The sequence below is a fragment of the Pelobates fuscus genome, chromosome 4 (genome assembly GCF_036172605.1).
Source record: "Pelobates fuscus isolate aPelFus1 chromosome 4, aPelFus1.pri, whole genome shotgun sequence".
In the NCBI taxonomy this organism is placed as follows: domain Eukaryota; kingdom Metazoa; phylum Chordata; class Amphibia; order Anura; family Pelobatidae; genus Pelobates; species Pelobates fuscus.
The window spans coordinates 65,992,411-66,007,242 of NC_086320.1; the positions used below are offsets into that span (position 1 = coordinate 65,992,411).

The 14,832-nt window shown below is 37.3% G+C and overlaps 1 protein-coding gene across 1 annotated transcript in view; it reads right to left on the bottom strand.

Annotated features, from left to right (window-relative positions):
* Window positions 1-14,832, bottom strand: part of NECAB1 (N-terminal EF-hand calcium binding protein 1) — a 219,049-nt gene that overhangs the window by 87,954 nt on the left and 116,263 nt on the right. Inside the window, exon 5 of the mRNA XM_063451266.1 lies at window positions 9,287-9,384. Coding sequence (XP_063307336.1) covers window positions 9,287-9,384 — 98 coding nt within the window. The remainder of the gene's footprint in view (window positions 1-9,286; window positions 9,385-14,832) is intronic.

Below are 14,832 nucleotides of genomic sequence, written 5' to 3' on the forward strand. Positions count from 1 at the left end.
CACCAGATACAAGATATTAAGGGTAAATATTTGATAATAATATGCAAAATTGATTCCATACTTTTTACATTATGTAATATATATCTCCCCAATCGTTCACCAGTTTCCTATTTAAAAACAATATTGGAAAAAGTAGATGAAATTAAAGTGGGAAAGTTAATATTAGCAGGGGACTTTAATGCTGTATTGGATCCTCAGATTGACAAAAAAGTAATTAAAGGAAACAATTTAAATCAAATGGTGATAAAACAAGCCAAAGCTTTAAAAAAAATTAAAGATGAGTACAACTTATTTGATATTTGGAGAATTTATAATCCCAATGAGAGAGACTACACGCATTTTTCTAAAGTTCACTTTTCTTATTCAAGATTGGATATGATTTGGGTAGATCCAAGCATTATTTATATGACCAAAAAAACAAAGATTGATGAAATAGTTTGGACAGATCACAATGGGGTCTCCTGTGAAATCGCCTTTTGCACATTTAAAAGAGAAGCCTGGCGTTTAAGAGATAATTTGCTTTGCTGTGAATTAAATAAAACCTATATAGAAAATAACATAAAAAATTACTTTAAAGAAAATATTTCAGAAAACATCCATTTTGTGGTGCGCCTTTAAGGCTGTTATAAGAGGCCACTTTATCAAACTACAAAGTCAGCTAGATAAAAAGATCACTTTGTCGTATCTACATACTGACTTAAGAAATATGACTTATATTAATAAACAATCCCCAATCCCCAACTCCTGAAATTTATGAGAAAATATTAGAAAATATTAGAACTGAAAGAAAATATAAAGCAAAAATTAATAGATACGACAGTTAAAAATATGGATAGATTAAAACTCAAATATTATTCCAAAGGTAACCGAGCTGATAAGATGCTATCTCAAAAACTCAGAAAACAAAAAGGACAGAATAAAGTAGAAAAAATAATACAGAATGGAAAAATAGCAATTACCCCTAGAGAAATTGGAAAATGTTTTAATGAATACTACGGCAATTTATATAATATATCTCAAATTAACACAGACGAGGATATTAAAAATTATTTAAAAACTATAAAGAAGTTTCAATTAACACCTACCGATAGTGAACTTCTAAATAAACCTATAACTATAGAGGAGACTATGAAAGCTATAAATGACTTAGAAAGATCTAAAACACCAGGCCCTGACGGGTTTTGCAACCTATTTTATAAAACATTTAAAGATCTACTATGTCCATATTTGACCTCTGCTTTTAATATAGCGGCAAACAGAGGATCTCTACCAGCAGAGATGCTTAAGGCTAATATTTTACCAATTCTAAAAAATGATAAAAATTCCACCGACATTAAAAATTACCGTCCAATATATTTAATAGATGTAGACACTAAGCTATATGCCTCGATCTTGGCCGCCAGAATAAAAAAAACTTCTCCCGTTAATTATTCACAAAGATCAAATAGGATATGTTCCAGGCAGAAATTCTTATACAAGCATAAGGAAAATCATTAACATCTTGGACGATGCAAATAGAAATGATATTCCAGTTCTGACTCTGTCGATTGATGCTGAAAAAGCATTCGACAGAGTCAGCTGGAAATATTTAGAAGCCGTGTTATCACATAATGGACTGGAAGGTTGGATTAAGAAAGCCATAATGGCCTTATATGTAAATCCAGTTGCACGTACCATTGGACCTAATATTGTTGCCCCATGGTTCCAACTTAGAAATGGTACACGGCAGGGATGCCCCCTTTCGCCATTACTTTACTTGTTGACTATTGTACCATTGGCTGAAAACATCAGAAACAATAAGAAGATTAATGGCTATAAAATAATGGATGAAGATCAAAAAATTAGTCTATATGCCGACGATATTTTAATCACTGTTACAAATCCTAAAAGCTCTTTAGAACATATAATGCAGGAAATAGACCGATACAGCTTTATATCAAACTATAAGTTGAACGCAAACAAATCCCTGATCCTAGATATCAATCTCAATAAAAAAACAACAAGAGATTAAAAACAGATATGATTTTAGTTGGGTCAAGGAAAGCATGGATTACTTAGGAATTAAAATAGTCAGAGAGATAAATAGGACTATGGAAATACATTTTCTAACATTATTATTGGAGCTCAATAAATGGTTAAAAGATCGCAGAAATTTAGAAATTACTTTCTGGGGACGAATAAACGTCATTAACTCATATGTCATACCAAAGTGGAACTACATGTTTCAAATGTTACCCCTCCACATTCCAATTCATTGGCTCCAATTAATACAAAGAAGTTTTACTCAATACATTTGGAAAGGTAAGAAGCCAAGACTAAAACAATCAATATTAGTGCAAAAACTACATAAGGGCGGACTCGCTTACCCATTTATAATGAATAATTTTAAAGCAGCTACTATTCTGCATATTTATAGAATGCAAATTGAAGAAAACAAAGATGAAGGATGGTATAAAATGGAAATGAAGGCAGGAGATGTCCCTAGCTTAGATTGTTTAATTTGGAACATAAATAAAACGCTAAAAAAAAAAAAAAGAGTATCCCAATACTATTCTGACCCAATTATTGGAAAATTGGTCTAAAATTAAAAAAGCATTGAACATAGAAAAAAAAGTTCCGAGCTATTTAGAGTTAAATACTGTAGAAAATCACATAGAAGATTTAAATCTGAATAATTGGAAAAAATCTGGGATAATAAGTCTAGATCATTTATTGACAGAAGGATCAATCAAAACTTTTGCTCAAATAACATGCGCATATAATCTTCCATCCAGAGAGGTGTTTAATTTTTTAAGACTTAAAAGCTATATGAACACACACCTCATAATACCAAAATCTAATTTGAGCAATTTGATTGATTTATTATTCACCTAAAAAAAAAAAATCAATAAACCACTCTCTAAAGCTCTAATACTAACTAAATCGATGGTTAAGGATACAAATCCTACAGCTATACAGGCATGGAAAAAAGACTTAAATATTGATATCAGCATGAAACAATGCGGCTCTTGAATGATGGATGTTAAGAAGAACATACACTCATTAAATCTGCTAGAAACACACTTTAAAGTTTTAAATAGGTGGTACTTAGTACTAGCGAAATTGAACAAAATATATCCTTTAACTAACCCTATCTGCTGGAGGTGTAACAGTACTAGAGGAAATTTTAGACATATTTGGTGGGACTGTCACAAATTAAAAAATCTGTGATTGAAAATACAGCACTTCATATCCAATAGTCTAAAACTCGAGTTGATAATTTCCCCAGAGGTAGTCTTGTTACATTTGAATTGGCCATGTATGACGCAGGAATTAAAAGCAACTCTTATACATCTCTTTTTAGCTGTTAAAATAGTAATTGCGAGATGGTGGAAAAAAGATTCAGAAATCCCCTGGAAGAAAGTTAAAAATCAACTCGAGTTTCAGATTAAAATGGAGTTGATGCTAAGCAAACAAAAATTGAGCAATAAGGTATATGTTTGGTTAAAATGTATTGAGCTGATTGATGTAAGAAATACTGTTGATCAGTTAGAAGTGGATTAATTCCATGAACATTGAAAAATGTATAAAATTTATGAGATATATCTAATGCTCCTTCCACTCTACTTAGGATATTTTTCTGTTTTTTTTTTCTTCTTTTCCTACTTTGCTGCTATATTGTTTTGTGTTATATTGTAAACCTGTATGTATTACTGAATTTCTTAATGTCAAATACTACTTTAAAAGGAGGTCTGTATTTTCCTCTTTTTTTTCTCTAAAAGTAAAATTTTATACGGATTGAATATTGACTAAGGAATATACAGATACTGTAATTTGTTATTGTTTAAAATGATTGAAAATAACTAAAATCTAAAATAAAAAATAAAGATAAAAAAAAAAAAAAAAAAGAAACAAGGATAGACTAGAGATAGGCACCAAACATGAAAACAAGACAGAACTAATAGAACCCAGAACCAGAGAAAGGTAGTAAGCTAAACCCAGAACATATACACAAGACATGAGGAAAACATGAACATAACATGGGCATGACTGGACAGGACTATACATGGACTGGGGATACAAACTAAAACAAGACAACATAACAAGATAACATAGGCTAAACAAGAGGAGAAATAACTAAGTACTACATATGAAAATCATGGGGATTTAGTCACACTATATGATCATACATTGCATAAGCCTGCCAACAACGCCAATGTACCCCATATCTGGCAGGTCCTACACTGCCTAATGTATGCTAAAACATCCTAAGTAGACATATATAGCACTTACCTGCAAGAAAGGGCAGAAGCTTTGAGCAGCTGCCTGCAGGACTTTGAAACAGAAAGGAATGATGGAAAACAACCGGGTGTGGCAACATAAAACAAACATTTAAAGGAAACCTGGAGACTGGGAAATCCAGGGACGAACTATAAGAATGAACCCAGAAATCCCAGCAAGAAAACCAGACATAGACTAGAAAACAAAAAAAACAAGGAAAACTAAGCAAGAATAGCAAAAGAGTACTGGATACCAGAAGCCAAGTCCAGACATCAGAACAGAGCAGAGCAGGACGTGACAAGACCTCCACGTGTGGTGTTGAGTGCAAATCAGCACAGTGTACTCTAGATCACCCTCGGACCCCACTCCTTCAGCTCCAGACCTTTGTGGGAACCTCTGCACAATGTCCAATGACCCTTAACCAGGTCAATGTCCTGGGTGAGACCCTGTTGCGGGGATATCCCGTGGGTACGTGAATTTTGACGAGGGTGAAGCTCTTTCTGGGTTCCCAGCCCCGAGTGCCAAGGACAAGGCGCAATGTCGCTAAGGGTCGATTGCCCTGCAGGTGAGTCGTCTTGTGGGGCTCGTGCCTGAATACAAAGCCAGAGTTGCGCGCATATGTTGTCAAATGCAGCAGCAAAGGTTTCCTTCCATCTCTGTTGTGGCTCCAGCACAGATTTCTGAGAAAGTGCAGGATCCAGGAATCCAGGATACCATTGGAAGATTGAGATGGGCCCAGGAAGAACGTGAGTAACGTAAGCAGTATCAGGGGGTGTAGTGGGGGGGACCGCTATGACCCCCACCAGTCCAAAGGGGGTGATCAGCCTGCCGGGTCCCGCCGGAAAGGTCAGTGGTAGCTCCCAGCCGGTCCCACGCTAGGCTGCAAATCAAGTAGGACAGAGCACCAACACCATAAGCCTCCAAGTGCTGTACTGGAGTGCCTAGCAACACCCGGAAACATCCATGCATCAGCCCAGCTCAGACTGTCAACAAAGGTAGCTTGATTATCAGTGTTTAAGCAGACAATCTGCAGAACTCGTGCTCCATGTGAACCCTCAACATGGCGGTCGAGCCCCGCCCCTAATATTACATTATTTTATGACTTTTCTGCAACTAACCAGAGTAATGCAGATCACTTAGATCTGCAAGCTGTACTGACCTGTTAAATGATTACAATATATTAAGTTAGTATTCTATCGATATTGTCTTCAGATTACTGTTGTATACACTATGACATAGGGATGGATAAATGGTTGGATATAATTGATAATTGATTGGCAAACATTCCATCATTTACATCTCATCCTATGGTCATGGATCTTATATAAATACAATGTAGAAAAGACAAAGAGTAACTTCACTTCTTTTTTTTTTTATGGTTACATTTCATGAAACTTGCATTTAAAAATAAATAAATATGGGGGCGGAGCCTAGCTGCCAAGCAGGGTGGACGTGCCAAAACCCAGCTCCTGCAATATCTGCCTGATTTTGGGGAAAAAAACCCGTAAACCTGGCACTGATCCACTCTAAAGGGGCACAATTGAACGGGGATTCTCGAGGTGCACCTCTGGACACCCTAATCGACGACCTACCCACCCGAGACCCCAAGTTGCGGTGACCGAGGCCTACGGAATGGCTGGCAGAGGGGAGACGGCCGCTTCCCTTTCCTCCTACCTGTACCACGACCACCTCGACGCTCAATCCTCCTACCCCCCCCCCCCCTGGGACCGGTGGGGGATATCCCGGTCCTCGCCGCGAGCCCAGAATGAACCTATGCACAACGTGGGGGCATCAGGGCCGGCGACACAAGGCCCATCGAAAATGGCGGCGGAGTATTCACGGCTGCAGCAAACTCAGCTTACAGCACCTGAGCAGAGCTCCGACTGCGGCACAGACCTCATGCAGCGTCTGGATAAACTATTCCGAGATTTCTGGGTGAAGCTCCAGCACCGCGCACAGAGCGCCATGGCAAATCGACCAGATCCCTTGACCCCAAGAAAGAGGAGCGATGGGCAGCCGGGCGAGAGGGGAACTCCCTCGGGCATAACACCGGACCAAAAGCTGATACTCACCTATCCCAGCCCACCCGGGCTGAAGGCCAAACGGGCCCCGACCCGCAGGCGTCGGCCAAATGGGCGGAAATACAAGCGGCAATCAACCTACAGACCTTCCGCCACCCCCACGAGGGGGAGACACTCGGGCAAGGAATGCTACCGAGTCTCAGGCCAGAAGACGCAGGCCTACACACCAGCCTGGGGCTGGAGGGACACCCCCACCCCCGCCAGAGCGGCAGCACCTCCTCAGGACCAACCGGAGAACCTCAGCCACATTCCCACAGAAGGAATAGGATGAAGGGTGATTCCCCGCAATCTCTCCTCTGACCCGCATACGCTAACCCACGGGCCCAGACGCAAGTGCCGGTGACGGTGACCGCTGCATGCCAGTTTGAACTCATGTGCTGATGACTGCTTTTTGCCAACCATTGAATATCTTATCTAGTTTATATTAACCTTCTATCAGCCAAGCTTAGAACGCTAGAGGTTTAATTTTATCACTGCAGAACCACACTGTTAATTGTATCGCATTTGCATGTATAGACTTTAAGATTGATGTTATTATATTCGTTAAGCGCATAGTGAGATGCAAGAGTCAGAATGTCACTCAGATATACTGCCTAGTCAGCCTCTTAGGTAACGATTTTTCTTCTCTTTTTTTTTTTCTACTTTTGTGTCTGAGTTTAAGATTGAGCATGTTTGAGCCTGTATACCAGAAAACAGATACATCTCGTTTCTAGGCTTGCCTGGGAAGCTTATCCACCTATATAAGCCTAGAATTCACACACCGAGGCTACTTACCTGCAGGGTTTAATCATTAAGACATGAGTCTCTTCTCTAAGCTCGGTCATAAGCATCTAGCTCCCTATGATGGGTCGCCTCTAAGCATAACTTAAACCACTACTGTAACCATGCTTCACTGCAATAGCCTGTGTAACTTACCAGCAATATAAGCTTGTACAACTCGTGTTATTACTACACTTTAAGTATGCTTTAACTACTTTTGCCTACTTATATTATATTATTATAAAATTGTGCCTGTAAATCAAAACCCCGCATGTTTAGCGAGGGAAATGCCTGAGGAATGCTGTCGGGGCACCTCAAGACTGTTTGTACCAACTCATTGCACTGCAAAAATAAAAAATTTAAAAAAAAAAAAAAAAAAAAATATGTATATTGATATTTTGGAGAAATTTGTTTGTTTCTGGCCAAGCAGCCATTTTGGGTCAGACCGTTCTGTTATCTGATCAACTGATACTCAACCTAACTAGCCTTTTGCTGCAGTTTCACACAGAACAATCAAAGCAGCAGGCAAGTAAGGTTGAGTAGCAGTTGGACAGATAACAGAAAAGTCTGATCCAAAATGGCTGCCCACACAGAATTTGTTTTGATTTGAAATGTAACATTTTTAAAAACAAGTGTAAATTTCACGACAGTTGCTGTTTAATGGTGAAATTAGAATTCTCAGTGTAACTCGATTCCTTTTGGAAGAATCAAAATGAACAGCAGTTCCGATGAATATTAGAATGACTCTGAACTACATGCTGGACCTCCATTTACACTTTATATTGTTTCACCTCTCTATTTATTTTTGAAAATCCTAAAATCTTGTTTTTAATCATTGCATGCTATGGCACTATAACATTAGACAGAAAAAACAAATACCAATATATATATAGAGAGTAGTTATTCATAACTATATAGAGTTCCAAGAAATATTGGTATGCCACACAATTTTTGCAGGGGATATTATTCACCCCCAGGAATACAAATTACTATGTTCAATATCAAGACATGCAGGATGTAGACAGGTGTGAATTTTGCTTGATATGATACCATTAACAATTTACAAATATTTAATTAACTTTCCCTTCAATCATCACTTTCACATCTAAACTGTCACCATTGACATTTGCATCGTACTTAAGGGGATCAGTACAGAAAATATCACATGGACACCGTTGTTTTTAGTCTTAATATTAAATGTCACGTATTTGTCAGCTTATTTTAGAGTTTGCAAGTTTGTTTACTGATTAAGTGCAATGGCTATGAAGATATATTGGATTTGTGGAACTGGCATGCTAGTGAGGTTTCCGTATATATTAACAGCATGTTAATGTGTTCCATATTTAGTGCCGTAATGTGTAAGCTAGTAAATTAATATGCTATTTTAATTATGTTTTATTATATACTAAACATGTGAAGGGATGTATCAATCAGTTACATGAAAAAGCTAATTATGTGATGCTCAATTCTAATTTAATATAAATAATGATATATTATATTTGGTGCTTTGATAAGTCCATTAGAGATATGCTAATTGAATAAAACAATACCGTAATAAGGGGAAATTGTACGATAAGTATATAATAGGTATTTCAAACGAATGCAGTCATTCAACTTAAAATAACACATTTCATTCATTCTAATAACAAGCTAAGCTCACTGTTCTGCAAGCTATAGCGTGCAGCGGGGTAAAAAAAATAAAAATAAGCTAACACAGCTGTACAGTAGCACATATAAATTGTAAATGTATGTTTAATGAACGTGGAACTCATACGATGAGGAACCTTCCAAGCAGATAACAACAAAATTATCAAAATAACTAAAAGATAAAAATAAAATAATATGGTGAAATTCCATAGCAAATGGTTTAAAATTGAAGCTAGAAAGAATAAAAGATAAACTGTCAATGCTTCTGATTGCCCAATCATCCTATATAGAGCACCCCCCACCCCCGAACATTCCATAAAGATAGGATCGAGGAAGGATCACGTCCTGATGACGAGACCTGTGTGTTTTGTGTGAATGAATGAGAAAGACAACAGGGATTTTTGTGGGCTGTGCCACACTATGAAGTTGACTTTTTAAAAAAAAAAAATATTTTATGTTAAACCACGCTAACAAAAACATAAACACTGACGTTATTACAATTAACACAATAATGTAGTAATATTTAAATTGTTTCCTACTTTCTTTGTTTTATCCATCGCCTTTAATATGGAAAGATTTAGATCTTCCAATGCCGCAAGCACACTTTCATATTCCCCCAAATGCTGGGAAAAGTAATCTGAAAAAAAGTAAAGGAATGATAATACACATAACAAACAAGATATTGCTGTTAACGCATTCATATTGGTACTTTGCAGAGTTTATTAACATAGTATTTTTGTAATATTGTGATCCTTTTCCAAACATCCTTTACCTTATTTTTCAAATGCATGCATTGGCACGGGCAGGCGTGCATCCTCCACAATGTCATTGCTGTTGGAATTTTTACATATTACGAAAAGAATTCATAAATAACAGAATACATGGACATGGGGGAAGGAGAACTCCTTGCAACATAGCCTGTACAAAGAGCATATACTGTTATGGATCTGGATCTACATAGCCCAACACAACGTGATCCACAAGTATATCCAACAATGCAGGCTGTAGTGTTATTTCTTCTCAATGTTGATAATTATAGATAATTCTGGACACCATAATTTGTTTAGATTTTCATTTGAGAGATGCGACTTATCTCTCTAACTGATATACCTATTGTACCAGTACCATCATATAATTCCTGTATATGCATTGTGAAATGTAACCTTTTTGTACATTGAGTTTGATATCTTAAGCTGTTCCAAATTGTATAAAGCTCCAGAATTGCATAATGCTACTAGCCTGTTTTTTTTTTCCAGATACATCAGCAAGCTAAATTTTAACCATATACTTTTACATAGTATACATAGTACAGGTGCTTCAGAGTTAAATTTTACAGAAACGAAGTAATGTCTGTTTGACACTCGTAGGGCGGAATTGATTAATATAACCTAGAACTGTCTTTTTTTTTGTGTTGCACACATCATTAATAATTGGTACTGTTCTACTAGGTAGCAAAAATAGAATCTTAGTTCTTGAAGATTACCCACTGCCAGACAAATTGTTTGGGATATATAAGAAAACTGAATTATGCTGCCAAATCCAGAAAATGTTTAGATTAATATTAATGTACTTTGAAGTTATCTTTTGCTGAAATTAATCTAAGAAGAAAATAATCACATGCTTCACCTGCTGTTCTCAAAAATATGCTATACTGATGCTCAACAAGGCACTGGAAAAAACGCTGTCTTTAGATAAAATATTATTTATTGATTTACATACTGGTTAAGCAGAAGGGAATATGGGAATATTGCTGAAGCAATGATATTCTAAATACATTTCGAAATTAGCATTGGATTTGGAGATTCTAATTATGTCTAAACAATGGGAATATCACGCACAAGGGTATTATTGGGGATGAATAGAATTTTAAATTCACCCCGTGTTACATGGGAATTGTAGAACAGAATTTAACCATTAAAACATTGTTCCTGAAAAAAGGGCCATGGCCCTTTGCACCTCTCACAAAATCTGTAGTAATGGGTTGCATTATTATTATTATTATTATTATTATGGAATTTAGAGCAAAATATAAGTAGATTGCAAACCAAACAAACCTGTGTAATACTTGATGCACTTTGCCACCCAAAAACCTTTCAGTATGTGCAGTGTCTATACATAAATTCAGGACAATATCCCTGTTTAATTTAGTTAATTACATTAAGTTAAAATGAATAATATGATTGTCTGTTTAGAGGATGCAACTAGTTTTACCAAATTCAGGCCTCGATTTAATTGGTTTGCATCCAAAATGATTCCATTCTCTTAGAAAAAAAAAACCTTTACAAATGATTTATCTACATATATCACCATTAAAGTCTATAATAATTTTTGTAGATAAATAATTTGGAAAGTTGTTTTTCTAAGACAATAGAATAATTCTTGGCTATTCCATGGCAGCATTACAATAAGGTGAGCTCCTCCTACTTGGCCGTTTAGGACAGGAAATAAAAGCTATAAACATCCCTCCTACCAGATAGGATCTCCAGGCTTTTATCTTGTCCTACTGGCTGTGGACAGGTTCTCCTTTTTTAAGGTTTAATGTTTTATTAAATGCACACCAGGCCACTTTTTTTTAAAACGTCCAGCCAGGAAAGTTCAGCCTCTCTCTTCCTGGAGACCCAGTACACGGAGCCCTGTTAAGGGTGACTTCCTGGTTGTACCCCTTTTAGTAACTGGGGGTCTGACCTAGACTTTTACCTAGAGGCGATGTCAATGGTTTATGGAGTGCACAAGGAAGCCTCTATATTAAACATTTTTAATCCCAGCTGCTAGGTTTATTTTATGTCATACGTATGGGGGCTTACTGTTATTTCAGTTACTCCTGTTCCTCAATATAAGGTATCCTTATTACAAATTGGTCATATCTAGGAGGTTTATTGGTGAGCATCTATCTACGTTTTATACGCCTTATGTTGACATTCTAGAAAAAAGTGCTGTTGATGGCTGTACTGACTATATGGAGGCTCCCTATATGCTATAGTCCATCATATCTCCAGAAGCCTGAGACAAGTCCACACTGACCCTTGTTTACAACAAGATATGTATCAATGATTTTCAACACTGGGCTATTTTAGCACATAAGCAGACCTTCTTTCAGAGAATGGAAGATATCCTTGGTTCTGGACACCTCTTTACTTGTCCGACTCAGCATGTATACCATTCAAGCCTAGCAGTTGGTCCATATTGGCTCTTGTTCTTAACAGTATATCTGACTAGTCTACAGGCACGTGTGTGTCCTTCAGCATATTAACATTACCTCGTTCACAGATGCAGAATGGTAAGTCTACTTCAACCTCGGTTCTAAATGCATTTTCTAACATTGATTTATTATCACTTGTTTTTTTCAGCATATGAACAGCCTCCATTAAGAGAATGGAATGATATGGTATTGTATTACTGGCTGTGGTGGTATTCAGAAGATAGACATGCCTCTTCAAGAGAGTGGGAAAGGATTTGTGACAGTGATTACAGTACCTGGTCTCCACCTCCGAATGGAAGGTGACCTTTGTTAGGTAATCCCCCTTAAGATTGTCTGTATCTGCATGTGTGTCTAGTATAAACTCTGCACATAAACTGGCGTAAATTGTCTGCCCGGTCCTTACTGAAGTAAAGGTAAGTAAATATATTTTTGGAAGTGTCTTTACTAAACCTTAATGAGACTTTACTTGCATAATAAGGACTTTTCTGACCGACCAGAAAGCCTGGATTGCCCTGCCACTGAGTTTTAAAAAACTAAATTTCCACATAAAGTCTCCTCTTTGATCACTAAAATAGATTGCATATAAATAAGTAGCAGGGCTCGAGTCCTGCAGGAAAGCATGTTCTCTCAGCTCCTTCTCGCCATGCACTGTTTGCTGATGCTGAGAGTCAGAATATGAGGGAGTAGAGTGTGTGTGTGTGTCTGTGAGTGTATGTGTGTCTGTGAGTGTATGTGTGTGTGTAAGTGTAAGTGTGTGTGTCTGTGAGTGAGTGTGTCTGTGAGTGTGTGAGTGTGTGAGTGTCTGTGAGTGAATGTGTGTCTGTAAGTGTATGTGTGTGTGTGTGTCTGAATGTATATGTGTGTGTCTGTGAGTGTGTGTGTGTGTGTGTGTGTCTGAGTATGTGTGTGTGTGAGTATGTGTGTGTCTGTGAGTGTATGTGTCTGTGTGTGTTTGTGAGTGTGTATGTGTGTCTGTGTGTGTCTGTGTGAGTGTGTGTGTCTGAGTATGTGTGTCTGTGAGTGTGTGTGTATGTGTGAATGTATGTGTGTGTGTGTCTGTGAGTGTGTGTGAGTGTGTGTGTCTGTGAGTGTATATTATTTTTTGGGGGAGAAAGGGGGGTGAATCTTGGGTGAGTTCCCACACTTTATTTCCCAGTACTTAACCCCTGATAAGTAGTAACCTGATTCAGACTGGCAAAAGATTGATCAAGGTTGATCTTAATACTTAATGAGTAATCACGAACTCCAAGCATGTATTCCAAACACTATAGTCTTGGAGTGGATGTTTAGGTGATTTTGCTCACGTTTTCTCCATCAACATGCTTGTCTTGCTGTGGCTGGCCCTGCTTGCGTGTCTAAGCTCATCACTCCTGATGATCTCAGCCAATCCAATCCTTTCCCCTAGGAAAGCATTGGCAGGCGATTGCGCATGTGCGCCAATCAACGTGCACCTAGATGTGTTAGCAAGTGCGAACTTCTTAAACTATTTTGAACAGGGATGCTTTTGAACTGAAATCAGGAGTGAGTTTCCAAAGCTCATGATTTTAAAATATTGCTTGTCCAATAACAAAAGGAATTACAAGATACTAAAATCCGTTTGTGTTTAGAAATGTCACTTGGCTACTAATAAAAAAAAAACAACAACAAAAAACGACACATTTAAAGGTTAGAAAAGAAAATCTATGAAAGAGTACTCACCAAGGATCTTCTCTAAGATGGTAATATTAGCTTTCAATATTAAAATGTCAACATGCTATAAAACAGTGAACATATATGACCTACTATTTATGCCATTTTTATTTCTGAATTTAATGTTTCTGCTATGTCTGTATTCAGTTATTCAGTCTCATTAATGCTCCTTTTTAAACAATATTGCATTACATTATATCATAATATTAAGTAATGGTGGGTCTAAATCTTAAATTTTAGGGAGGAGGGGCTAATATCACTTAATTTATATTCCTCCAGACACCCCTCCCTCTTGCTTTGGAGGGTTGTTTCACAGATACACACATGCAGGCACACACTAACAGATACACACACATACACATACACACACACGCGCGCGCGTGCAGTTGGTCCATGGGTTTGTGTTATGTTTGTAAGCATTTGTGAAGTGTGTCAGGGAGATTATATAAGAGGACTATGCATGCTAACATGTTTGAAAGTGTTTAAATAAGGTTTGAGTGTGAATGCTGTATCAATGTTGTATCTGATTGTGCTTGAGCGTATATAAGCACTTTCACTTGCCTGTCACTGTTTATTACAGAGAAAGAAATCCTCCTCTCTGGAACGCGTTTTGCCTTTTAGTTTTCTCAATCAGAAAGATACTGACAAAGCTAACAGGTGAAGCGCATCTCGTAGAGGAGGACTTATTTCACCACCTGTTTTCATGCTCTTTACCATGGAGCTTTCGTGGTGAGTCCATGTTTCAAACACAGGTGGATTTGTTTTTTTAAAGGAGGGACGTGCCCTCTTAAAATGGGACTGGACAAATTTTACCTAGAGCTGGGTCTTATTTTAGGCTTTAAGCAAAGTGAGCAAATTTAATTTGGATATGATTTGTATTTTGTTGCTATAGTCACCAACATTCTGTGTTTTCATGGAGATATTGAAACATTTTCCAGCAGTCAACAAAGGTGGTATGTTACCTTTAAAGGAACAAAGACCCTAAAGATTGGAGCCAGTTAGTTTAGGCTCATTTGCACATGTGTTTCATCTACCATTTGCATGGCGTATTTATAAATTACAGTATTATACTATTGTTATCTTTGAGTATAAGCTCCATAGTAAGTGCACTAAACTTTACTGTTTGTATACACCACTTCCATTTTGAGTTTTACACTTGAAATACATATTTTACATGTTTTTTTTTTTTTGTGGTGT